The sequence below is a fragment of the Nicotiana tabacum genome, chromosome 5 (assembly GCF_000715075.1).
Source record: "Nicotiana tabacum cultivar K326 chromosome 5, ASM71507v2, whole genome shotgun sequence".
Lineage (NCBI taxonomy): Eukaryota > Viridiplantae > Streptophyta > Magnoliopsida > Solanales > Solanaceae > Nicotiana > Nicotiana tabacum.
In genome coordinates, this window is record NC_134084.1 from 96,029,571 (window position 1) to 96,057,047 (window position 27,477).

Below are 27,477 nucleotides of genomic sequence, written 5' to 3' on the forward strand. Positions count from 1 at the left end.
TAACTAGAGAGGTAGTTGAGAAATCATCAAAGAGAATGGGACTATGGCCGAGAACAAGTCATAGTGGCGGTAACTCTACCTAGAAGACTGGAGATCCCAAGATCTAGGTTCAAGGAGATCAAACAAAGTCATTGATGACGGTTCAACATTGTCAACTAAACTTTTGGTCCATTCTCGTGATGAGACAATGTTCAGTACTAAGGATAAAGTATTAAGTTTTTTTAATGATTTCTAAATTTGATACGGGGTATATCAAATAGTGTATCTACGGGATGACACATTTAGGAATCACATATGTAAGTGTGAAGTGTTAGCCGCTTTAAGGAGAACTTTGTAAGGCCAGTTCTCTACGCACCTATGAAACCAGGCAGTGTTCATGGCTGAAACGAACACAACAATGAGAACCAAAGACGGTTAAGAGTTGGTTGTATGACTTATGGTTGTCTAGGTATACACCAAAGTTTGACGGTTCAAAGATATCAAATCTACCGATTGACCGAGTATATCCGACATAAGTTCACTACAGAAAGTTCAAAGGGAAACCTACTTATCCAGATGCAATTAATCCTTGCTTGCGAATCACACAGTTTTTCATGCATATTTCCGTGATAGCCATTCCTCATTCATGTGGGGGATTGTTGGGTTTTAAGCATTAATATGGCTTAAAAGAGGGTGAATGGCAAATGGAGGAAAATAAAAATTTTGAGTGAAATTTTAAGTCCACCCTCCCCCCCCCCCATGAAGGAACATTATCCCATATTGGAAGAGGAAAAGGTTTTTAATGGGTATATAAACAATTTCTCTTCTTCTATCTCTTAAAGAGTTGAGAAGAAAGCAAGTCTCGCGACGTCGTCGTCGTCGCTCGCTTGGCTTCGACTTCGGCTTTGGATTTGGATTTGGTCAAATGATCGATTGATTGATTAATTTTTTGGCCCAAATTTGTTTGTTAATAGTAAATATTAACAGAAATGTTATTAAATATCCGTTTTAATAATAAAATATTAATATTAAATTCAAGAATATTAATATTAAAATCCAACCATTTTCAATTTTCTGTTTTCTGTTTTGGTAACAGAAAATTAACTACCCTCTTCAATTTTCCCTCTTTATTGTTGAGTAAATAGCCATTTATGTTATGACAATTATGCTGTGGCCGCTTTGCATAAATAACCATTCTGAACAGTTGTACCTCTTCAGATTTCAGCCCAACATTGGCTATAAATACAAGTCCATTCTCTCAGATTTTTCATACGATTTTCTGAGTTTCTCCTCCTTCTTCTGCATTATTTTAACTGCAAAGAAAGCAATAGTAAGTGTGATTTGTTACCGAACTTTGTGTTCGCTAAAACACTGGGACTACACTAGTGTGTAATTCGTTCTATCCTGGAAGGAAATAATCCATAACATTGGGTACTAGGAGGGGATTAAATCCTTAAGGAAACACTGTGAATTCAGTGCGCTCAGATTAACTTTGTTTCTTTACATTTTCTATTTATATGTTATTCTGTTTTTTCCAGAATTAGTTTACAAATACAGATTACTAATAAATACAGATTACTAACAGCTATTTTACTATTTTATCCTTAGTATCTTTTCTAGTTCTCAAAATATTCTTGTCAAAACAGAATTCCTAACTTCCTCTCCATTCTATTTTCATTATTCGTTCCTCTTCGTTTACATACACTTTTTAATTCATAATTTTTGTATATAGCTTTAAGGAGATACCAATCATTTTAAAAAAAAAATTGCTTTTCATCACTTTTAACAAAAATATCAATTGCTTATTTTGTTGCTTTATTATCATTGTTTCTTGAGTCGAGGGTCTATCGGAAACAGCTTATCTACCTTTATAAGGTAAGAGTAAAGTCTACATACTCACTACCTTCCTCATATCCCACTTATGAGATTACACTGGAATTTTTTTTTTGTTGTTGTATGAAATGAAAATTCATGTCAACACCAAATAGTGATCTTTAGCACTTTGATTATCAACTACTTCAAAATTCCAATCAATTAACTCAAACGCGCTCTAGGTAATCCTCAATACCCATCCAAATATTTTTGCTTGCTTTTAGTTCTATATAACAAGACTGATGCGGGGCAAGAGCACAAATAGTCATTTTCAGAGATACTATTTAGCTATTAATCAGTACTTATTTTGTCCTGTAATTTTAAACTAAAAATCTTAACTTCGGGACAATTTAGAATATTTTTATTCTGAAAATTTGAACTGAAAAATTGAAATTCAGGACGTACTGGCTAATTTCTAAATAACATCCCTTTAGAGTGCTACATGGTGCGATTTATACGTAAAAATTGCACGGGCGTCCTATTTGGTCGCCCACATTTAAACCATACCCATTTTTTAAAATGTTTTAACTTGTACCCACTTTTTAAACAACTTCAGCCCCCTTTCTTCTGATGATGTTGGTGCTGCTATGAAACTTTAGTTCATGGGTGCTGCTGTTAAACTTCAGTTCATGGGATGATTGCCATAAGTATGTTTATCAGATTATTTAAAAATAAATTATAAATAATTATGTAAGGTAGTAGATAATAATTTGTAAATATTTCCACGTAATTCTATTCTTTTCACGTTTATTGTTTCCTAAATTTATGATTTAGATACTGCTGGCAATTTGATTATTTTATAGTAGTAATAGACTATGAAACAATAAGGTGATTATTTATCTAGTATGTTAGAAAGCTTTTTCAAAAACTTCAGCTTATATAGTGCTGAAGTTTTTACAAATGAACTAAATAACTTCAGCATCTTCTACTGAAGTTTTTGAAAAAGCTTATCCAGGACAAAAAAAACTTCAACGTATTGCCTTTGCTACTTCAGGCCCGTCTACTAGAATGCTGAAATTTTGCGTGATTGTCTTTGCTACTTCAGTCCCGTATGCTGAAGTTACGCGAAAAAGTGAGTACGCTTGCAATTTTTTTTACAAAGCGGCACAAGTTAAAGGGAGAAATTCAAAAATAGCCAGATTTACAACTGGTCGTTCAAAAATAGCCCAGTTTCAAAAGTAATCGAAATTTAGCCACTTTTCATGTAAAGATAAATCTGAGCGAAAACACTGTTCAAAACCCGAAAATACGCAAGCATATTATACTGGAGTTCCAGCATAAGTATGCTTGAACTCCAGCATATTATACTGGAGTTTTAGGATAAGTATGCTGGAACTCCAGCATAATATGATGGAGTTCTAGCGTAAGTACACTAGAACTCCAGCATAATATACTGGAGTTCCAGCAAGTACAATTGTCCAGTATAATATACTGGAGTTTGGAACTGAATGTTGGCCGGTAAAGAACTCACACATCCAGAAGATGAAAGTAGCAGAGATGAGGATGTTGAGGTGGATGTGCGGGCATACAAGGATGGATAAGATTAGGAATGAAGATATTCGAGAGAAGGTGGGCGTGGCCCCCATGGAGGACAAGATGCGGGAAGTAAGACTCAGATGGTTCGGGCACATTCAGAGGAGGAGCACTGATGCACCGGTGAGGAGGTGTGAGCGACTGGCTGTAGTGGGCACGCGGAGAGGTAGAGGGCGACCTAAGAAGTATTGGGGAGAGGTGATCAGAACAGGACATGGCGCGACTTAGGATTACTGAGGACATGGCCCTTGACAGGGAATTATGGAGGTCGAGCATTAAGGTTGTAGGTTAGGGGAAAGTTGTGAATATTTCTACAGAATAATAGAGTGAGACTAGCCAGTTAGGAGTTAGACTAAGAATGCCATTGGTCGTCTATTGATGCACGGCTTTACCTGCTAGTTTTTACTATACCAGCCATCTATTTCGTATTTCGTATTCTGTATTTCATATCTCGTATATTACTGTTATTTTATTACGCATTTTTATGGTACTAATATATCATCTCCTATTGCTTTTTTGAGTCGAGGGTCTCCTGGAAACAGCCTCTCTACCCTTCGGGGTAGGGGTAAGGTCTGCGTACATATTACCCTCCCCAGACCCCACTTGTGGGATTATACTGGGTCGTTGTTGTTGTTGTTGTTGTTCAGTTTGTTTCATGTTTGTTTCATTCTCCAGTATATTATACTGGAGTCAGCAAAGTATACCGGTCCAGCATAATATGCTGGAGTTCATACACAGGTGCACCGAACTCCAATATATTATGTTGGACCGGTCTCTGTTGCAGCAAAATAGTGGTTATTTTTTATTGACTTCGTAAATGCTGGCTATTTTCGAATGACCAGTCCGAAAACTGACTATATCATGCTTTTTTTATCAAGTTAAAACGTGACCCAAAAAGTGGATATAGATGCAAATCCCCTGATTTATACAACTGGTGCTTGAGCTAAGCCTGGAACTGGCCCAACTGATTCTTTGGACGGGTTTTTGGCCCAGTTGCTAACTTGCGGATTGGTCCAGGCTCATAACTAATCGATGCACATCCAATGATCCAAATGTCTCCGTTCTCCAATCTCCAACACCTTCTAAGTCTAATGGTTGACCAAGGAAACAAACTATAGTCTATAGTCTTTGAGGCACAAGACGACCTTTTCTCCTTCAGAACCCAGAACTTAAATTCTTCTTTCCCTTCACTTAACTAGAAAATATGGGGTTATACCAATGCATCATATACTCTAGAGTATATGATGTGATATTATCTGTTTCGGGTTAAACTTGCACAGATTCTATAAATAAAAATTAAATAGGGATTCCTACATAAATACCGGTCAAATTCAACATTTACTTTTTTTAGCTGATATACATAAATTATACATTGATTATATATATTTGTACATATATTATATATCCGCCAACAATATTATTTTTAATTTAAGAGATTAGGCGAGCGGCTATTTAAATTCTTCAATTAATAAAATATGTTCCTTCTTTATTTTCTTATTTTTCTTGCGCTATCATCATGAAGCTAAAATGAGAACTTTTGATCATTGCTTCTCCCAAAAAACAAAAAAAGAAACCACTGTCCATGTACCTCTGTTCAAGTTTTTGATTGAAATAACACATTGGCTGTGTCGTTAGAATAACAGGATTTGAATTAGTATTATGAATGTGTGATCTTGATAATATGTACTCTCAAAAGGCACTAAAAAAATACCATCAAGGCACTACATTTTTTTAAAATTCTAATAGTTTCCGGACCACCACCGATTCAAATTCACGTCGCATAACTACTAAAGGGAAAGTATTTTTTAGTATATTTTTTTATTTATGTCGCATAACTACTAAAGGAAAAGTATTTTCTAGTATAATTTTTTTTAAACATTCATAAGGTTCAAATTTGAGAAAATTTGGTTAGGGATAGAGGGAATCCTGTTCATCCGCCAATCCTTATTAGTAAGGCACTATATTTTAACTATTTTTTATTCTTGCTCAAGATTCCTAGCATATGGTCATACCTAGGCGTCTAGTTTCTTAATTTTGTTATTAAAAGATAAAAAGGTAACATGTACGGTCTCATACTCTTTTTTTAAAATTTATAATCTTCAATAATGAATCAACCTACATTATAACATTCGACCAGTAAATGGAATGTAATGAACCTAAGGTTGTCGGCTGAAGATGAGTTAGGAAATGAAGTGAATAAAGAGTAGGGTTAAAGATGAAAGAATAAAGGGGGTGACATGGCAGTATCGGGAGCGTCCAAGAGCACTTATAATATGTGGCTTAGATTTCATTTTCTACTAAGATCCAAGGGTGGAGATTTAATGGGGAATGTTCTAGAAACCCCTATTAGTAACAGGATTCTTAACAGAATCAAGCAAGCAAATACTGGTATTCAACTAACTCTTTCTCTCTTCATCTTCTTTTTCCCTCTCGACTCTCTCTCTCTCTATCTTCTAACCCAATTCTCTTCTTCTTCTACAGGACTCCATTGAAGACCTTGGAATAGTTTGTAGTTATAGTTTCATAATATCGTAATACATTGATTGAGCTAACAAAATTCCCCTTAACTTCCGCTATTCATTTCTATTTACAATTCCTTCAATATTGAGGTTTATTGCAATTGGTATCAGAGCTCTTTCTTGGCCCTAAATAATGACAATTATAGAGACTAGATCGAAATCTACTGAAGAAAATATTAAACGAGTGGAGAATCAACTACAGGAACACATCGCCTCGACGAATCAGAAATTTGAAGATCTGAGCAGCAAACTGGATCTTCTAATGGAGAAGCTTCTCTCCACTCACGATGACATTTTAGGAAGTGATCCACGAGAAGGATTGCAGTTGGACAACTCTGGAGCTAGGAATATGTGTGGGGATACAGTAGAGTCTTCAGATGAGAGAGGATATTTCAGTCACAGATTCGAATTCCCTTATTTTGATGGAGTTGGATCTGATCCTTGTTCATGGCTACGAAGGTGTGAACGACACTTTCAATACAACCAGGTACTAGATCCTTAAAAAAAACTGGAGGCTGCAGTGCTTCATTTGGTTGGCAAGGCTAAAGCTTGGTTCTTCTCATATCAGGTGAGCCATAGAACTATCTCCTGGAAGGATTTCTGTGAAGAGACCTTAGAAGATTTGTTGAAGGAGATAATAGTAAGTTCAAATTTAATTGGTGAATTTAAAAAAATAGAACAAAAGGGTACAGTCAATGAATACCTAAAAAAATTTGAAGAACTCAAGGCTTGGGTGTTAATTAGGAGACCTACTATCCCAGAAGAATTTTTCTTAGAATTCTTTGTGGAAGGGATCAAGGAAGAAATAAGGAACATTGTGAAAATGCTCAACCCTTATACATTGAGCCAAGCTGTGGAAAAGGCTAGATTTCAGGAGAAGGTTGTTGAAGCCCAAATGAGGAAGAGCAAGGTCACCTGGAACAAGGGCCAGTGCAGAATACTAATGCTATAGTAAACAGATCTCAGGGAAATTGGTCTAGAGAAGGGCATGAGAACACATCCAATGCAGGAATGAAAAGAAACCACAATTTGTGCTACAAGTGTGGAGATAAATGGCCTCCTGGCCATCAATGCAAGAATAAGCAGCTCAATGCAATGACAGCTGAGGAAGAAATAAGGGAGACAAACCACACAAATGACCTACCTCAGGAACTGGAGTTCATTGAAGACTCACATGAGTTAGAAATGGTGGAGGAAGCTATTAGCCTCAATGCCTTGTCTGGAACAGAGGTTCCAAACACAATCACTTTGAATGGTACATCCAAGAAAAAGTTATTAACTATACTTTTAGATTCAGGAAGCACCCACAGCTTCTTGGATATGGAAACTGCTAGACAGATTGGATGCATACATAAGGAAGCTAGACCTATGAGAGTTACTGTGGCCAATGAAAACCAGTTGATGCGTCTTTATCTTGTCCTATGTTCAAGTGGAAGATACAAGGGATAGAATTTGAGGACTTAGTGAGACTAATTCAGTTGGGGGGTTGTGATTTGATACTAGGGGGAGATTGGATAAAGGCTCATAACCCAGTTCTATTGGACTTTGTAGCATATAGAGCTATAGTGTCACATAAGGGAAAAGGAGGGGAGCTCAAGGGCATGTACAATCAAGCTATGCTGCAGAGTATGTCTAGTGGCAGCATAAGATAGTTGTTCAAAAAAGGGAAGGTATTTTGGGGACACTTATTTACAGTAACAACAACAGAGATGGGAAAACAAGAAGAGTTACCTTCAGAGCTCTCAGGGGTATACAACAATATAGTGATGTGTTTGCAGAGCCAACTTCCTTGCCTCCTAAAAGACAGTATGACCATTTCATACCCCTGAAACCAGCATAAACTCCAGTCAGTATCAGGCCTTGCAGGTACAATTACTTCCAGAAAAATGAGATAGAAAAAAAAGTTAAAGACATGTTATCTAATGATATCATACAACCTAGTCACTCCCCATTCTCATCACCTATACTTTTGGTTAAAAAGAAAGATGGTAGTTGGAGGTTTTGCATTGATTATAGAGAACTTAATAAAATGACTGTTAAGGATAAGTTCCCAATTCCATTAGTAAATGATTTACTAGATGAATTAAGTGGCTCCTATGTGTTTTCTAAGATAGATTTGAGAGCAGGGTATGATTATATTAGGATGAATGAGGAAGATATCCACAAAACAGCCTTCAGAACACACTTGGGTCACTATGAGTTTAAAGTAATGCCATTTGGGTTAACTAATGCTCCTGCTACCTTTCAAAGCCTTATGAACCATGTGTTCCAGGATTACTTGAGGCAGTTTGTCTTAGTTTTCTTTGATGACATTTTAGTATACAGTCCTACTATTCAGGAGCACAAGGAACATTTAACAAAGGTGAATTGGCCTGTACCTAAGTCAATTAAAGCACTAAGGGGATTTTTGGGTCTAACAGGGTACTATAGGAGGTTTGTGCAATCATATGGGGTAATCAGTAAGCCCTTGACTAACCTACTTAAAAAGAACTCCTTCTAGTGGGGGCAGGAAGCAGAAACAACTTTTAACAACCTTAAACAAACAATGACCACTGCACCTGTTTTAGCATTGGCAGACTTCACTAAGACATTTGTGGTTGAAACTGATCCATGTTCAAGGGGGAATGGGAGCTGTATTAATGCAGGAAGGAAAACCATTAGCATTTTTTAGCAAGGCCTTAGCCCCTAGACATTGGGGATTGTCTGCTTATGAGAAAGAGTATATGGTAGTCCTAGCAACAGTAGACAGATGGAGACATTACTTACAAGGGGGACACTTTATTATGAGGACTGATCATCACAGCTTAAAATACCTATTAGAGCGGAAAATAACAACTTCTCTCCAACAGAAGGGTTTAACTAAATTGCTAGGGTTGAATTATGAAGTACAATACAAAAAGGGGACAAAGAACATAGTAGCTGATGCATTATCTAGGAGAGAGGTAGAAGACTCCAGACTATCTGCCTTCACTACTATTGAACCTACTTGGATGCAGGAAATTGTCCAAAGCTACCAGGATGATCCTACAGTGGCACAATTGACTATTGAGCTAACAACAGTCCCTGGCAGCAAACACCACTATACCTTACAATAGGAAATTATAAGGTATAAGCAGAGGATATATGTAGGAAGAGGAGCTCACCTCAGAAACAAGATTTTTAAGGTATTACATCAGTCACCCTTGGGTGGCCATGCAGGACAGATGGGTACTTATAGAAGAATTAATGAGTGTTCTATTGGCCCAACATGAAGGCTGAGATAATAAAGAAGATTTCAGAATGTGATGTTTGTCAGAGAATGAAATAGAAAATGTGCTCTCTCCAGGTCTACTACAACCCTTGCCTATCCCAGAAATGTCATGGCAGGACATAGCCATGGAATTCATTGAAGGACTTCCTAAGTCTGATAGTATGGAGGTTATATTGGTGGTAGTGAATAAACTAACTAAGTATGGCCATTTTGTAGCCCTTAAACATCCTTATACAACACAAGATGTAGCTGAGATCTTCGTAAGGGATATATAAAAGCTACATGGATTACCCAGAACTATTGTAACAGACAGGGATACTATTTTTACTAGTCAATTTTGGCAACAGTTCTTCAAAACTATGGGAACTAAGCTGAATATGACTACCTCCTATCATCCCCAATCTGATGGTCAAACGGAAAGGCTCAACAGATGTTTTGGAATCCTATTTGAGATCTATGGTGTTCACTAATCCTAAACAGTGGGTGAAGTGGCTACCATTAGCTGAGTGGTGGTCTAACACCAATTACCACAACTCGCTAAAGTCCACCCCTTTTCAAGCCCTGTATGGCTTTCTACCTATACAGGTTCCCTTGGGATCCCTACCATACTCTACAAATACAGAAGCAGGACCGCTTATAGCTCAGAGACAACAAATGCTACAGAACTTGAAGGAGAATTTGAATCAAGCACAGGCTCGTATGAAACTTTATGCAGACAAACACAGGTTAGACAGAAATTTGGAGGTGGGAGATTTAGTCTATCTAAAACTCCAGCCATACATGCAAACCTCAGTAGCAGTGAGAAGAAACTTGAAACTAAGTGCTAAGTATTACGGACCGTACAAAATTACTGAGAAGATAGGAGCAGTGACTTACCGACTTGAGTTTCCACCTGGATCTCAAATCCACCCAGTCTTTCATGTGTCACAGCTCAAGAAACATGTTGGCCCATCGATCTCTCCACAATGACAGCCTCCGATTTGTGACGAAGAAGGCCAGGTGCTGGTTCAACCATTATCAATCTTGCAGATACGAATGGTTAAGGTTAATAATGCAGTGGGGGTTAAAGTGTTGGTGAAATGGACAAATTTAGGGGAAGAAGAGGCGACATGGGAAGACTGGGGCTATATTAAGGGCCGATTTCCTGATTTTGTGGCTTCACCCAGACCCTGAGGATAAGGTCTTTTTTCATCGACGGGGTATTGTAATGAACCTAAGGTTGTCGGCTGAAGATGAGTTAGGAAATGAAGTGAATAAAGAGCAGGGTTAAAGATGAAAGAATAAAGGGGGTGACGTGGCAGTATCGAGAGCGTCCAAGAGCACTTATGATATGTGGCTTAGATTACATTTTCTACTAAGATCCAAGGGTGGAGATTTAATGGGGAATGTTCTAGAAACCCCTGTTAGTAACAGATTCTTAACAGAATCAAGCAAGCAAATACTGGTATTCAACTAACTATCTCTCTCTTCATCTTCCTTTTCTCTCTCGACTCTCTCTCTCTTCTAACTCAATTCTCTTCTTCTTCTACAAGACTCCATTGAAGACCTTGAAATAATTTGTAGTTATGGTTTCATAATATTATAATACATTGATTGAACTAATAAAAATTCCCCAAACTTCCGCTATTCATTTCTGTTTACAATTCCTTCAATATTGAGGTTTTATTACATGGAACCAACAAACTAGTCATTCCTTTAGAATTTCAGTGAATGGATTTGGCTTTGGCTGGTATTTTATGCCGACCTACTCAGCCATGTGCACATAGCGAATTAGAAGGGATTGAGTTGAGCAGTGGGTCCCATTAAACCATTCATTTGAATACATCATCATAACTACTCCAACCATTCTCCAGCGTGGGATCAAAACAGTCTCATCTATCAGCCGTTGATCATAAAACAATATGGGTACACAATTATGAAAAAGCTCAATCACCGGAACATGTCCAAGAAAAAGGTCCCCACAAGCGGTTATTATCAAGTCAATTATGAACACCTGTACACGCTTTTTATCACTTTACCGGCTGCTTTTTTGTCTTGTGCCTATAGCCGGTATATACACCGGCATATGAAAACCGGGTCCAATTGTAAACCGGTGCTTGTCATGAAATGCGGTATGGTATTCAACATTATAATGTGACGGGTCTAACTGGAGTAAAAGATTCACTGACCTGATCTTTCGTTGTTATACTTTTTATTTAATATCAGCCTAAATTTTTTTGGGTTGTAATTGTATAAAATTTAATAATCGACTCGGTTTATTGTGCATCGACCGGTTTATGGGAATAATTGACCGGAGGTGCCCGGTTGGCTATAAAAGAATATCTGGAATATTTTAATTGGAATAATATCAGTCTTCTCGAAGGTCAATCAGTGGGCTGCCTCGGTCTTATCCTAGCCTTACGTTTGGTCCCAAACCTGCTAGGCTCGGTACTTCTGCCTATAAATATAAAGACGTCAGGTCCTCCGCTGAAGATAAGAATTCATACGTGTACGAAATCCTTTCTGTAGCTGAACGAACACGTCTATTTGAAGGTACTGTAAAATCGCCATTGAATCTTGTAATGTAATTTCTAGCGTTCAATTTTCGACTTTTCCTGCTTTTGATCTGTCGATCTGTTGAATCGTTTATCTGTAAATTTTGGTACTTTTTCTGTAAAAATGATTTATTGGATTGATTTAGTACGTTCTTTTTGCTTTTGTTTTGAATGTTTATATATGCCGATAGATGAATATATCTAATATTATGAACAATTGTGATGTGTTCTGCTTATTTAGTTGTTTTTGATGGATTTTATTTAGTCAATTCGAGTCAATAGCTTGTTCATTTTGGTAAACGTCGTCCGTATTTGATGCCTAAATGATGTGAAGGGATATTCTTACCAAAAAAACAAGGGACTTTTAGGGAATTTAGTATAAAAGACCAAAATTATTGTTTGAGTAGATCTAGAAGGATTGTAGATGTTTTCTTTGTAATATGTGTTGAGGAAGAGAAAATGATCATATACGGGATAGTATCAGCAATTTTATGATGTATTAGTTACTACTTATTGTCTATGTGACTTCAATTAAGTTATGGTTTATAACCAATTTTGTGTTAGTTACCTCTGTGGCATTGGGTGCAAACCTATTGCAAAAATGTTCCCCCCCCCACAAATTGATTACAATTACGGTTCCGGCTAACAAAATCTTGCATCAGCCTATGTCTGTGATTACTATTGCTTTGGCTGTGTAGTAACCTGTGGTAAATAGAATCGTTGCTTAGAGATTACACTAGATGTTAATGAAGTTTCTTTGAAATTTATCCGTACGGGAATCCTATGTTGCTCAAGGACATCAGTTTTCCGTTTCTGTCTTGTTAAATTTGATAAATTTGCTCATGAGCTTGATTTATGTATTAGAACCTGATTGTTGAAGGTTAGATGTTATTAGGTCGGGAAGAAATTCTATTTCAGTTCTGTTGATGATTTGAATGTTCGTATTCAGAGTCATACCCTAATTTGTTTTCTTCTTTTGTACTTCAGGTAGCAATTTTGGAAAAAAGCATTATGGCATTAGTTTCTGGAGGAAGATCATCGTTGAATCCAAATGCGCCCCTCTTCGTTCCTTCGTTTGTGCGCCAAGTGGAGGATTTTTCCCCAGAATGGTGGAATTTGGTGACAACTTCAACATGGTTCCATGACTATTGGATGAGCCAGAACCAGGGAGAGGAATATGGTAATGATCAATATGGAGCTGGTAATGATATGGCTGATTTGCTTCCTGAGAATATTGATCTCAATGTGGATGAGGATATCTTGAACATGGAAGCTCAGTTTGAGGAATTTCTCCAATCATCCCAAGGTGGGCAACAAGGAATTAAGTCACCTCTCTACGGTGTCAATGGAGTGCCACAATATGGTATGCACTGTCTCTCTCATTCTTTCAATTTTTTGTCATAGCTTCCAGTTTAGCCAATGGTTATTACTGTTATTCTCATGTGATTATTCTTTCATAACAAAACAACAGGTTTGCCCAATGTTTCTGATACACTGATAAGAACTATGAGTTCACCAAGATCCCCCGTTTCGCCACCAATGTACTATGAGAAGCCAGCCAAGATCGTGAGCCCAACGAACAGCTTCCGCAGCATCCAACAGCCTTGCTGAATGTGATTAGCTTAGCAAAAGCTTTTGGTTTGCATTCAGAAAGTCAGTTCTTAGTTTGCAGCTACTCTTGACAAGCAGTAGTTAAGAAAGTCTCGAGTTTTAGTTTTCATGTAACCTTTTGTATAGAGCAAGGTAGGGCAGCACTCTTGTATCTAGCCTTGTTCATAGTCTGATATCCTTTCTTTAGCTTTACTTGTAAACAACAGAACTATAAAAAGGGGAAAAAAATGTAAAATTCAGTTGACAAAAAGTGGAAAAAAGAGCAGCTTTCTAGTTTCGTTTCTCCTCTTCCCAATGATGGAAGATTATGATCATTTAATTTGCTTCTTCCCTTCCTTTGTTGTTTTCTGCCATGAGAGAAACTAAGACCTAAAAAGTATACTCATTTAGGGGTTCTGTGAAGCATAACTATGCCATTGGCTGAGGACATATCCAAGTTGCCTTCAATCTTGGGTACTTTAGTGATGCATCCTTCACTCTCCTTACAATATCCAGCATATGCCTGAGAGCAAATCTAAGATTTAGAGTTAGCACCTTCAGAATAATATATAAGATCTTCATTCTAACTTAATATAAGCCGAGAGCAATTGCTCAACAAAAGATCTGCTTTAGGACCCGTTTGTTCATAATTTTTTTTTTTCAGAAATTTTTTCAAGAACATGTTTGTTTAATGAAGTTTTGCAAGTTCATGGAAATTTTCCAAAAATGAGTTTTTCAATCAGATTTTTTTTCCACACGCACAAAATATATTTTTTCAAGTGAAATACATGTTCAAATATAATTTTAAATCTTTTTTCAAAACTTCAAATATTACTTTTTTCAAAACTTATAATTTCTATGTCCAAACGCCTACTTAAATTCGCGAGAAAAAAAAGTTGCAAAGGTTGGGAGTAGGGTCTTTTAAACCTTTTGTTGTACTAATAAATATGGGACAGCTCTAGAATGCAATAGAGAGTTGCAAAGTGGAAAATTCTTTAGTGGGGAACTCCTACATCAAACGGCTAAAATGGGTGGAGATTTATGTCTTATCAATATTTCCATCCAAAAGATGCATTACTTTCAACATCATAAAAGTAGAAAAGGTGAGCTCGACACGAGTGTGTGTTTCATGTAACGGTCAATTACATTCCTTATCCTAACGAAATAAAAAGAATATTCGTATAAAAAACTTTTTCAATCAAACCCTTGTAAGATGATTTTTCTCGATGGTGGATAGCGATGGTTATGTCCCATTTCCGCACATCATTAAGGTGCGCACAGCGGGCAAATTAGTGGGCAAGTGTCCATTGAGAAGTCTATTTCAAAGCTTTAAGATTTTTATAAAGCATGAGCCTAATTATCATATCTAATTTATAGATTGCTAATTACTATTCGTATCTATTGTTTTATTATTACCAGCTTGTATCATTTGTATTCATTCATTTTAAATGGCTGTATCATCGCATACAATACACTAGAATACAATGATACGTGCAGTTAGTGCATGTATCACTGTATGTGACTCCAATTCGCTCTAAATGGTTATATCAACGCAAACAATACACTAAAATACATTGATACATATGTGTCATTGTATGTGACTCTATACTGTATTTACCTTGGAATTTTGCTACAAAATACAAAAAGTAGCTACAAGTATGATAAATGCAGTGTATAAGTTAGTTCCACCATGTAATTTTTGAAAGCTCCCCTAGACCCACTTGTGTGTTGGACCCAGTAAAGTATTAATGGATATTCGCATTTGGGTCTGAATTCATTGTACTAAAGCAGGAAATGAAAGTGATCCCCCACATGTTACCTTGAAGTTGATTTTTCGAATTTGTATCCTAGTAATTAGAAGTAATTTTTAAGAAAATTGCACCTCAATGGAGTGTTAGGAAATTATAAAGGAGGTAATTTTAAAACATATATTGGCCTTTTCCCAATATTTTAATATCGCATGGCGGAACGTGGAGTAGCAGAAGATGGTCAATTCTCATTGAAGTGTAGAAAGCCAGAAGCCTGGAAAACTTCCAATCAAAATTATTCGGCAACTCAGCACCAGTAAGTGCTAAAAATTTAACGATTATTACTTTTTCTCTCCCGAGCAAATTTGATATTATTCTTAAATTATTTGGATCTCTGAAATCTTTGATCTTTCAAGAAATAATGGGTAAACTGGGTTTCAATTGATTTTGTTATATAAGCATGTACAGGTAGAAGAACCTTTATTATTGAATAAGAATTCAATGTGGAATAGCAGAAGGAATCTGTCAGATTGGTTAAAATTTAAGGACCATACAAATGTGTTTGTTAATCAGAATGTAACTGCTAGAGATCATTAGTATCTGGCGAGGCCCCAAACTATTGCAAGATTGCATAAGTTGCCTTTAGAAAGAACAAAAAGAACCGAACCATATTGGGTCTATTCTTTTTAGTGATTACTTTAGAAAAAAAAATCACCAGAAATGTGGTGCCAAGTCAAAGCTATTGAAAGTTAAGTGACAGGTGAATGATGACATGGACATACCGAAAGGAGACAGGCTTGTGCTAAGGGGCTTAAAATTTCATGGATATCATGGACATGGAGTGAAGAAACAAGAAAGAGAGTTAGGTCAGAAGTTCCTGGTTGGATGGATCTTCGAGTTGCTGGTAAATCTGACTGCTTGTCAGATACTCTAAGTTACACAGATATATACGAGTGAGTTATCATTTCGAGTTTGTTCATTTGGAAGAACATAAAGAACTTGACTTCATAGCTTAATAGATGAAATTTTGTCAAACATTTTGAACTTGACTCATGGCTTTCCCTTTACTCTATTTCTTTTACTATGTTGTGACTATGCCGAGGGTCTATCAAAATATCCTCTTTATCTTAACAAGATAGGTATAAGGTCTACATACACACTAACCTTAAATAGTACAAACAGAGTTCTATTTAAGGTTAAATAGACATCTGAATAACAGAGTTCTATTGCTCATGAGGCCAGCTTAAATAGTACAAAAAGATACGAGGATTGAGCAGTTTCACCAAAGCTAAACTGAAAGTGTTGAATACAACAGAACAGAACAGATGAAAACTCAAAATTGGGTTATGACCATCTGTAAAAGGTTTAATCATATAATGATTTCTCATATTAAGAACTCTACTCATTTGAAACATCTTCCGCTGCACACTAAAGCAATTTCTTTCTTATTATGTAATTTCTTGAATGTTCCGTCAATTGGAATTTTAAAGCCATTGCAATAGGCGATCTTGATCCTTTACTTTCTTGAGGCCATTGGATTATCATCATTATCATCATCATATTATTATTATTATTATTATTATTATTATTATTTATCTCAGAAGACTTCATTTTACAACAACAACAACAAAAAACCCAGTGTAATCCCACGAGTAGATTCTAGGGAAGGTAGAGTATCTGCAAACTTTATCCCTATCGTGTGAGAGTAAAGAGACTGTTTTCGATAGACCCTCGTCTCAAGGAAGGATGAAAAAGAAGCAATAGCAATAACAACATAAAGTAAACAACATTATGATAATAGAATAATCGAAGCGAAAGAAACAAGAATGGGAATAAGAATAGCAATATCAATACTACTGGTATGTGAAAGAAATAAGCTCGCTACCTACTATCCATTTGCCCTAATCCTCTACCTCAATACCTCATATCAAGGGTCATGTCCTCGGTAAGCTGAAGCTGCAAATGTCCTGCCTAATCACCTCTCTCCAATACCTCTTTGGTCTACCTTTACCTCTTCTCATACCCTCCAAGGTTAACCTCTCACATCTCCTCACTGGTGCAGTTGTGTCCCTCCCCTTCATGTGCCCGAACCTCCTTAATATCATTTCACACATCTTGTCATCTACGGGGACCACTCCTACCTTGTCCCTAATAACTTCATTCCTGACCTTATCTCTCATGGTATGCCTACATATCTATCTCAGCATTCTCATTAGTCATTTTTGCCACTTTCATCTTCTGGATATGGAATTTCTTGACTGCCCAATACTTTTCCCTATACAATATAGTCGGTCTAACCACTACTCTATAGAATTTATCTTTTAAGTCTTGGTGGTACATTCTTGTCATATAAAATACCAGATGCAAGCCTATATTTCATCGATCCCGCTCCAATACGATGAGTGACACCATCGGCAATCCCAATTATTTTGGATTACTGACCCAAAGTACTTGAAAGTCGCTCTCTTAGGGATGACTTGTTAGTCAAGCTTCACTCCACATCCGCTTAATGAGTCATACTGCTAAACTTGCACTTCAAGTATTCCGTTTTGGTCCTGCTCAACTTGAAACCTTTTGACTCTAGCGTTTGTCTCCAAACCTTTAGTCTCGCGTTAACACCACTTTGCATCTCGTCAATTAGTACTATATCATCAACAAACAACATGCACCATGGCACCTCCCTTCGAATGTGATGATCAAAACGTCCATTACCAAGGCAAATAAAAATGGTCTAAGCACTGATCCTTTATGCAACCCCATAACAAGTGGAAGTTTTCAGAGTCCCCTTCCACCATCCTAACCTAGTCTTAGTTTCATCATACATGTCCTTAATCGCCCTAGCGTATGCTACAAGAACACCACTATCCTTCAAATACCTTCTAAAGACCTCCCTCGGGACTTTGTCGCTTTTTTAAGGTCAATGAACACCATATGCAAGTCTCTCTTATTCTCTTTGTAGCGCTCCACCAATCTTCTTACAAGGTGAACGACTTCCATAGTTGAACGCCTCGACATAAATATAAAATAGTTCTAAAAAATAGACACACTTCTCCTCACCTTCACTTCCACCACACTATCTTAAACATGGTATGACTTAGCAGCTCTATAGTTATAGTTTTGGATATTATCCTTGTTCTTGTACAACGAAATCATCGTACTCCACCTTCACTTTTCGGGCATCTTCTTTATCCTAAGGATGATGTTAAACAACCATGTGAGCCACTCCAAGCCTTCCCTGATCGCGTACTTCCAAAACTCTACTGAAATTTTGTTTGACCCGGTCGCTTTACCCCTGCTCATCCTATGCACAACCCCCTCAACCTCCTCATCCTTAATATGCATACAATACCCAAAATCACGTTGACTCTTGGACTACTACAACTCGCCTAACACAATGTTCCCATCCCCCTTTGTTTAATGGTTTATGAAAGTATGTTTGCCATCTTTGTCTAATAAGTGCCTCTTCCATCCAGGGTTATTAAAAGCGAGCGCTTCTCGCTTAAAGCGCGGAAGCGAGGCGAGGCGAGGCGCAAGGTCTATGCTTTTCTGCCCTAAAGGGAGGCACTTGGAAAAAAACACACACTTCAGGCAAAAAAGCGAGAAGCGAGGCGAGGAAAAAAAGCGAGAAAAGCTCGGTTAAGCGAGGTCCAGCGGTTGCCTACGGGTTTTTTTTAAAAAAATTTGCAAATACACTCATACGCACCTTTCTTCCAAATCCATCTGCTTCTCCAAGATGTTTTGGTGAATTCTCCAAGATGTAGTGTGTTTCTTGAATCTTATGACGCTAGTGACTCTTCAACTGATTCCAATAAAATGTTCAATTTGTTTGAGAAGACTATATTGAAAGTTAGGAAGGAAAATGTTGTACAAGTCGTTATCGATAACGCAAGTGAGAATAAAAAAGCGTGTGACATGTTAAGAGTAAAGCAAGTCAAACCTATCGTGTAAGCAGACCTCGACCTCGAGCAAGAGCGACCTCGAGGTAAATAAACAAGAACAACAAGGACAATAAAACAATAAAAAGATGATTCAGATGAGCAGTAGGCAAGAAAGTGAAAATGTATATTCTCTTCTCAATGATTGATGATCCTTATAAATGATTGAGGTCCCCTTTATATAGTAGGGGGATCCTTAATAAGGTACAATTCTAATTGTAGTAGGGAATCTTATTATACAGCTGTCTAACCGCCTACTACAAATCCATTCTGGAATTTACGCCGTGATCCTAGGGCCACTGCGGGAATCTTGCTCTTTCTGTTATGGGACCATAGCGATATTATCTCGATGTCGGTCATACTTGGCCTCGGTGTTCATCGAGCACTTCAATCTTTGAAGCTCGTACTTTGCTATCGGGCTCGCACCTGGTCTATTTCGATCTCGCTCTTGAAGTGACCCTCGAGCCCACGAAATCGGGTAGCCCCGATTTCTACCGTATACATCCTTTTAAAAGCTTGGCAAAAAATCCAGCTAGCGTTTGGACTTAAATTTAATTGAAACTTGAAAAGGAAGGTTTTTGAAGTTGTGTTGCAAAATAATTTTTGGAAGTTGAAGTTGTGTTTGGACGTGTATTTTAATTAAACAAATGTTGAAGATTGGGATAAGAAATGTCACACAGAAACTAGCCTAACCAGTTTTTGGAACTTGATTTTTTTTAAAAACCATATCAAGTTTCATGAACAACCAATATTTTTAATATTTCTTTTTGAAATAAAATAGCCAAAATTTATGTCCAAATGGGAGCCTAAACTTTGAAAAAAGCACATTTGCTCAAAAATAACTTGGCCAAACATGCTATAGATGGGATTAAAAAAGGGAAAGGAAAACTTATGGCATAACTTATATTCTAGTATGTATCATTATTTATATATTTCCCGTTTATATCACTTGTCTTTAAATAAGGACCTTTTAACTTCTTCTTTTTTTGGTTAAAAGGGATATTATATTATAAGTCTAGATAACAAAAGATAATACAGTAGAGTCATTGCTAGGGTATTGTAGTACCTCCATACTAGTAATGTTATGCACGATTATGTCTATATTACAACCCACAAAAGTTCTAACCAATTCAGTTCCTAGGATGTCTGCCCAAAATATATCATTGACAAACATCGAAGGAACTGATAATATCTTAGACTTGTTCAAAGACTTCTTTTGCTGCCTCCTTGGCCAATACATCAGCTACTCTGTTCTGCTCATGATAGGTGTGCTTCACTACCACCCTGTCCATCCTGTGAATTAGTGACCTGCATTCACAAATTAAGGGATCATAAATAAGGATTCCTTGCGTTAGCATATTGATAATTTCATAGGAGTCAGTATTTATCTCTAGGGGAGCCAAGTTATTTTGCTTCGTAAGTTGTAGACCCCTTAGGAGTGCCTGTAATTCTGCCCTAGTATTTGTTGTGTGAGAGATATTATCCCCGTACCCCATTATCCAGTCACCATTGTGATTCCTAAATACTCATCTTGATCCTCCTATCACTGGATTCTCCTTTGCTGCTCCATCCGTGTTTAGCTTGTAGAAACCTCTATTTGGGGGCTCCCATTTTATTACAATTTGATGAGTTATTTTGCTAGAGCCATTTGTTGTAAGCACAAGGTATTCAGTAGCTTTGGAAATTGTGTTTGTGGAGTTGATGTGCTCCTTCTTGTTATTGAATAAATTGATGTTTCTAGTTAGACAGATGTGCTAGAAGAAGAAGGGAATGAGGTTATCCCATAGGATATAGCTGTTAAAAGGGACATTTCTGATTGAGTTCCATGTTGATGGCCATTGAATGTTGGAGTCTGTTGTGAAATGTCTCTTGTAGATTTTGACAGTATTTCATTCCATAAGTGGACAGCATTATGGCACTCAAAGAAGATATGGTCAATAGTTTCCTGGTCATTGTTACAATAAGGACATTGGGGGTCACAGTTGATCCCAATTATATGGAGGTAGCTCCTAGTTGGGAGTCTCTTATGGGTGAGGAGCCAAATGAAATTCTTGATTTTGTTGGGAGCTTGCAGTTTCTAGACCTATTTGAAGGAGCCTTCCTCACTAGAATGAAGGCTGGTGTCAGTCTTTCTTAGGAGGGAGTAAGCAGAACTATTTGAGAATTGGCCATTTGGAGTCAAGTTCCATATGAGGTTGTCTTCCTTAGTTGTAACTAGGGGAATAAACACCGAGTATAACATATTCAGGATACTTGGGGGAAGAGCAATAGACAAAGAGGATGCGTCCCAAGTTCCTAGGTTGTGGATTGAGCTAACCTTAGCATTGAGGTCATTTTGGTTTAAAGGACCCTCAATCAACTGTTTGATTACTAGCTGGTTGGGGATCCATACATCATTTAAGAAGTTGACCTTGTTTCCCTTGTGAACTACCCATCTAGTTTCTTTGTAGCAATTATCCTAGCTCCTTAGGATGCACTGCCAGGTTGTTGATTTTGGATGTCTAGGATATTTAGAGGCCCTAAGTAACCTAGCACTGTTGGACATGTTATTGTGCTTATGGATTAGAACTCTTGCCCATAGACTGTTGGTAGTTTTGTAAGTCCTCCAGGCAAGATTTGTAAGAGAAGCTTTGTTCTTAAGACTAGCCTTTTGGAGTCCTAGACCTCTATCAGCCTTGCTCTTTGTGACCACCTCCCACTTGATTAGGTGGAGCTTCTTCTTTTCAGGAGTGGTGCCCTAAAGAAAGTTCCTTTGAATTTTGTCAATATGATTGGTAACTTTAGTAGGTAGGTTGATGTACTGCATGACATGGCTAGGAATGTTGCTTAAAGAGGTTTTGGCTAGTACAGTTCTGCTAGCCATATTATTTAGGCAACTTGTTTTCCAACCAGCCAGTTTGGATTACATGTTATCAATGATGAACTGAAAGTCTACATTAGTTTGCTTTTTATGGAAAATAGGAAAACCAAGGTATTTTCCAAAGGAGGTGGTGTGTTGGATGGACAGGGAGTTGGTAAGATTCTGTATGGAGTCCTATGGAGTGTTTGAGGAAAACAGGACCCTTGACTTTGTAAGATTTATTTTCTGGCCTGACTGTTCATTGAAGTTCTTCCTAATAGAAAGTATGGTGTTACAGTTCCTATCATTAGCTTTAGCAAAGAGATTTAGATCATCTGCAAAGAAAAGATGGGATATTTTTGGACCAGATCTGCTTATACTTATAGTTTGCCACTGGTTATCCAGAACAGCCTTGTCAATTGATCTTAATAATCATTCCATGAACATTATGAATAGGTAGGGAGACATTGGGTCTCCCTGCCTAATACCTCTTGAAGGTTTGAAAGGTTCAGTTTTTCCCCCATTGACAAGAATGGAGATGGAGGATGAACTGATGCAGGACATAATGAGTTTGGATAAACCTTGGGGGAAGTTGAAAGTAGAAAGGGTGTCTCTAATGAAGGACCATTTCAGCCTGTCAAAGGCCTTTTCTAGGTGGATTTTTAGGATCATATTGCCATTTTCCCTTTTATTTTCCTAAAGTGAGTGATGTACTCTTGGACAATGATGGCATTATCACAGGCTCTCCTATTGGAAAGGAAACTGGCTTGACTTGGCCCAATGATGTGAGGCAAGATAAGCTTTATTCTGTTCACTATGATTTTGTGACTGACTTGTAAATTGTGTTACACAGTCCTATTGGCCTAAAACTTTTTAACATTGAAGCTTGGGGGCATTTTGGGATTAGGTACAATAGGGTTTGGTTCATGGTTTCATCCATAGAACTTGAGGAAAAGTATTTTTTATAGAAGTTTGTGACAGAGTCACCAACTTTGTCCCAATATTTTTGGTAGAAGAAAGGGTGGACGCCATCAGGGACAGGAGATTTAAAGGGTTTGTGGGAGAAGACTGCTCTTTTTATCTCACTCAAATCAAGAGGTCTATCCAGGAAAACTTTTTGGCCTTCAGACAGAATGTGGGACATAGTGGAGTGGTTAGTGACAGCCCAAGGGGCTTGGGAGTGGGATGTGGTATATAGATCAGTGAAGAAGCCCAATATGGCTGCTTGGATATCCTTCTAGTCATGGAGCCAGTTTCCATTCTCTTCTTTAAGAGAGAGGATTCTGTTCCTTCTTCTTCTATTGAGGGTGGAGGAGTGGAAGAATCTAGTGCTAGCATCACCCTCGTTAAGCCAATTTATCCTAGATTTGAGCTTCCAAAAATTCTCTTCATTTTTGAGGATTAAGTTAAGCTTAGTAGTCAAATTAGTCTCAAGGTGTAACAGGTAACTACTGAAGTAGTAGTTAGGAGATCTCTGGATTCCAGAAATTCTTGCTAGGATTCTTCTCTTTTGGTGGAAGAAGTTTCCAAAAGTTTCGTGGTTCCACTTGGTGACCAGTGTCTTGAAGGAATCAGTGGATTGGAGGAGGTTGGAATGATCTGAGAATTCCATATTGATGATGTTAGGAAAGGATGGGTGGCTAGCCCACATTGACTCAAACTTGAAGGGCCTTGGAAGGTTATTGTTTGGAGACCCTACCAAATTAATTTGAAGGGGACAGTGGTCTGAGTGGGTCCTAGGGAGGTGCAGTACGGTTGCCTCGGGGTACTGCTGAATCCAGCCTTCATTGGCAAAGCACCTATCTATTCTTCCCAGAATTAGCGATGTTCTATTACTGTACCTTTTTATTAGACCAAGTGTATTTACTTCCTTTATAGCCTAGGTCTAAAAGGTTACACTCATTTATACAGTGCCAGAACAGATTGCTGCGGCAGAGGGTTATGGGGTTGCCCCCAAATTTATCCCTAGCCTTTAAGACTTCATTGAAGTCTCCTCCTACAAACCAGTTAGTTGTGAGGTTCTTTGATATTTTGATTAGTTTCTCCCATAGGAGCTTCCTATTAGCTAAAATGTTACTAGCGTAGATAGCAGAGAAGAGCCATGGAGGGTGGTTAGGACTCACCTTTACCATTGCATGGATGCCTTGGGGGGTAGTGGCCACCTCTTCAACTGCCACATACTCTTCTTTCCACATGAACACTATTCCTCCAGAGAGCCCTACTGCCGGAGACTGGATGATCATATCAAATTTGAGCTCTTGAGCCAACTTCTGGTGGGCTGCCATCTTAGTTTCAAGCAGAACAAGCATGACTGTGGCTTGTGCATTTTCACCATTTCTAAATAGTGCCTCTTGAATTCGGCATTGTTCCCTCACCTAACATTCCATATGATGTAATTCATCAATGTAGTTGGGGGTGGTTGGTGAGGTCCCTCTTGAGGGTTCCATGGTCCTTGCGGACACTTCGTTGGAGGTGATGGGGATTTCCTCTTGAGACTCAGCACTGGGGTTAGGTTCAGTAGTGGCTTGATGGGACCATGGGTTTGGATGGAGACCAGACTCATTCCACACTTGACCATCGATCTGGGACAAAGAAAAACTATCACTTCGATGGTTTCTGTACTGAACTCTATCGCTCTCATTGAGTCCAGTAGGAGCGAGTCCGTTTGTGGTGTGGCATATGTTTCTCCCTCTTCCTCTGGTGTGTTTTTCTTCCTAAGGATTTCTAGGACTTTAGAGATTCCTTTTTTGATGTTGTGGAGAAGGGGTGAAGTGCTTTTCTCTCTTGGTGTAGAAGATGATGGCCTTTGTTGATTCTGATGGTCGATTATTATGAAGACCGACTCCGTCGATGGATCCTCCTTCGTCAGGTCTGGGAAGAATGGTAGGGTTTGGAAGCTCTGCAACATGTGGCTGCTGAGTGTTTGGGGGTCGGTTATCGGTGAGTTGCTGTCTCTATTGACCATCGACTGCCATAAGAGAGGCCCAAAGGCCGCTAGGGCTTTGCTCAACGCTTCCACTGTGACTCTGGCTAGGTGAACTGGGTTTTGTACAATCAAGGTCACCTTCTGATTGCCTAGGGTACAATTGTAGGAGAGGCCCTGGCCCTGAAGAGAAACCTCTAACTAAGAAGCCGGTTGGTGGTCCAGTGGCGGCGGTAGGGAGGTGATGATAGTTGGTGGCATTTCGTTTTCCATTTTTGTGTTTCTTGGCATTGCTACTTTGGGTAATGAAAGGGGTGATCTTACGGGACTGGCATTCCATCAGTACTCCCTTCAATGTCAAATCTCGGTCAGTGGAAAGGGTTACTGGAAATCGGAGCTAGGGGTGGATTGGTCATTAATTGTGGATCTATTGAAATTGATGGTTTGAGTCTTTTCATATGGAATGGGGGGGGGGGGGTACCAGATAGGGCACTTGATTTTTGGTGGTGACTGTTGATATTTCCCCATTAGAAATTGTTTCAGAAGGATTGGTAGGGGAAGTGTAGGTGAGTGTATTTGGGGGGTTAGATGGGTTGACAATTGCGGATTGGGAGTGGAAACCATTTGGAGAAGAGATATCGGCCCCATTGGGTATCTCTCCATCTTTGAGATGAGAGATCTCGGTAGTTGGGCTCAAAGTGGCGCCTTGAACGAGGGGTTCATGATTGGGGTTAGTGGAGTCGTCAGGCCCCGGCCCCGCCTTCTGTTTGACCCTTGTACTGGGCTGGGCTCGCGTACAGGGTTGTGGCCGTTGTTGGGTCAGCCCTTGTGGCTTGGTGGGGCTTGCATTGTTCATTGGGCCATTGGGCCTTTTTGGGAATTTGGGGGGGGGGGTGGGTGGGTTGACTTTTTTTGAATTGTAACACAGAGATTGAGTTTGAAAAAATTTACCTGAGTTAGCATCAAACAAAGTTACATGTATATGGTCCGCTTGTGGAGCTTGGTGTGGATTATTTAATCCTGCGCCATTTATATTTGTTGATTTTGCTAGCCCTTGCTTCCTTCTTCTTGGGAATGTGACAGTTTTCCACTCACTCTCCTCAGTCTGCACTGCCTTCCTCTGTTGTGTTTCCTGTGGTTCATGGGTTGTTTTGGGTGTGGCAGCCCGGTAATTGTAACCTACTGCAATATGCCCAATTCTGCCACAAGAGGTGCACAGAGTCCCTTCACCTTCATAGATCACTGCCTATTTATGGTCTCCTATTATGACCGATGTTTCCATTGGGGTTTTCAGTGGCACTTGGATACAAATACGGGCATATCGTCCCCTGAGAGTAGAGGAAGTGCAATGGTCGATTTTTAATAGTTTGTCCAGCTTCCTTCCAACCTTTTCTAGGATATCCTTATTGTAGAATTCTGTTGGTAATTGTGGAAGCCGGATTCATATGGCAGTAGAAGTGAGGGTGGCTTCTTGAGGAACGAATTTAGGTTCCCATTTCCGCACAGACAAGAAATTTTCGGAGATGAACCAAGGGCCAAGGTGGAGTGCCTTAACTATACTCTCTTCTTAATTAAATTTGACTATGTAGAAGTCCCATCCTAGGTCAATCAAGATTAACTGTTCGGATGTCGTCCATAGTTCAATTAGTTTAGACCGAAGAAATAGTGAGGCATCTTTCGCTTGAAGACTTTGATGATCACGGAGTAACGCCATGGAAGGTAGAAACGCTTTTTTTTCATCCTGGAAAAAGGGGATTGAGCCTTTTATGTGTTTCCCTTTATTGAGATCTAAATTTGGATACGAGTCAACTTCGTAGTAATCAGTTTTATGGCTCTCCAGTTTGTCCAAGAGCATTTCCTTATAGGAGTGGGTTGGTTGGATTAATTTTACATCCATTTGATTGTGCTTATCCGGAGGTTCCGGTGGAATATATGATTTGATTAATGGGGGATCCATGTTTGGAAGATACTGTTTCAAGAGATCTTTTTGAGAGAGAGAATTTTTTTTGAGTTATGATGGCTGACATGTTGTTGAACACAGGACCTCTTAACTTCAATTCTCACAATTATCGCTTAAGTATTACTCCGTGCCTCCCTCTCCACTTTCTACCGGCATTACAAGCTAGTAATATAATTTTTATACACAACTACCATTTAAAATGACTTATGAAAGTATTTTTATTTAATTTTTGTTAGTGTTCAAAAAGGTTTAAAATTTATATCGTGAAGTTCTTAAATTTCATGTTTTAATTTTTTTTAACATGCTTTCCATATTCAAAAAAAAGTGTATGAGGTAAAATTGGTTAGTGGCAGTTGGACGAATGACGAAGTGACGTGTAGAACTAAAGGCAGGTGGGACGCGAGTCAGCAAATAACTAGCACCGGATGCAAGTATGTTACCGGTGCTGGGTGAATCCCTAAGGCAGAATAGCCGACAATAAAGATTCAAAGATTGGATATCGAGAAGCATTCAATGAGTAACCATTACAGAGAATATCAATATTTATTACCAACCATTATGCAATCATCAATGACGATTTTATTCTCATTCAAGAGGAGCTTGATTTGGGGATCTTTTCTCCCAAAATAAGGCTATAAATAGGAGTACTAGCATCATTTGATGGGATACGAAACATTCTGTACACAAAAAAGCTATACTTTGCTCTCATTTTTATATTCTCAATTTTTTTTCTTGAATATTGTTCTCATTTTTGTCACTAGAAAGGCTAAATTCATTCCCAGGCTTGTGTTTCCC

At 38.4% G+C, this 27,477-nt stretch overlaps 1 protein-coding gene and 1 long non-coding RNA gene across 4 annotated transcripts; both read left to right on the forward strand.

Moving 5' to 3' along the window:
• The first annotated feature begins 11,548 nt into the window (after window positions 1-11,548).
• On the forward strand, window positions 11,549-13,575 carry LOC107779052 (protein EARLY RESPONSIVE TO DEHYDRATION 15-like). Its single transcript, XM_016599397.2, has 3 exons — window positions 11,549-11,685; window positions 12,675-13,050; window positions 13,159-13,575. The coding sequence occupies exons 2-3, from the start codon at window positions 12,699-12,701 to the stop codon at window positions 13,296-13,298; spliced, it is 492 nt and encodes a 163-aa protein (XP_016454883.1). The 5' UTR covers window positions 11,549-11,685; window positions 12,675-12,698; the 3' UTR covers window positions 13,299-13,575.
• A 1,362-nt stretch (window positions 13,576-14,937) lies between these two features.
• On the forward strand, window positions 14,938-27,477 carry LOC107779053 (uncharacterized). 3 transcript variants are annotated; one of them, XR_012709651.1, is made up of 3 exons: window positions 14,983-15,341; window positions 15,485-15,978; window positions 27,036-27,477. It is a non-coding gene; the product is annotated as an uncharacterized LOC107779053 (long non-coding RNA). The 3 variants fall into 3 exon arrangements; XR_001646518.2 differs by lacking the exon at window positions 27,036-27,477 and having other exon boundaries at window positions 14,938-15,341; window positions 15,485-16,060; XR_001646519.2 differs by lacking the exon at window positions 27,036-27,477 and having other exon boundaries at window positions 14,938-15,341; window positions 15,494-16,060.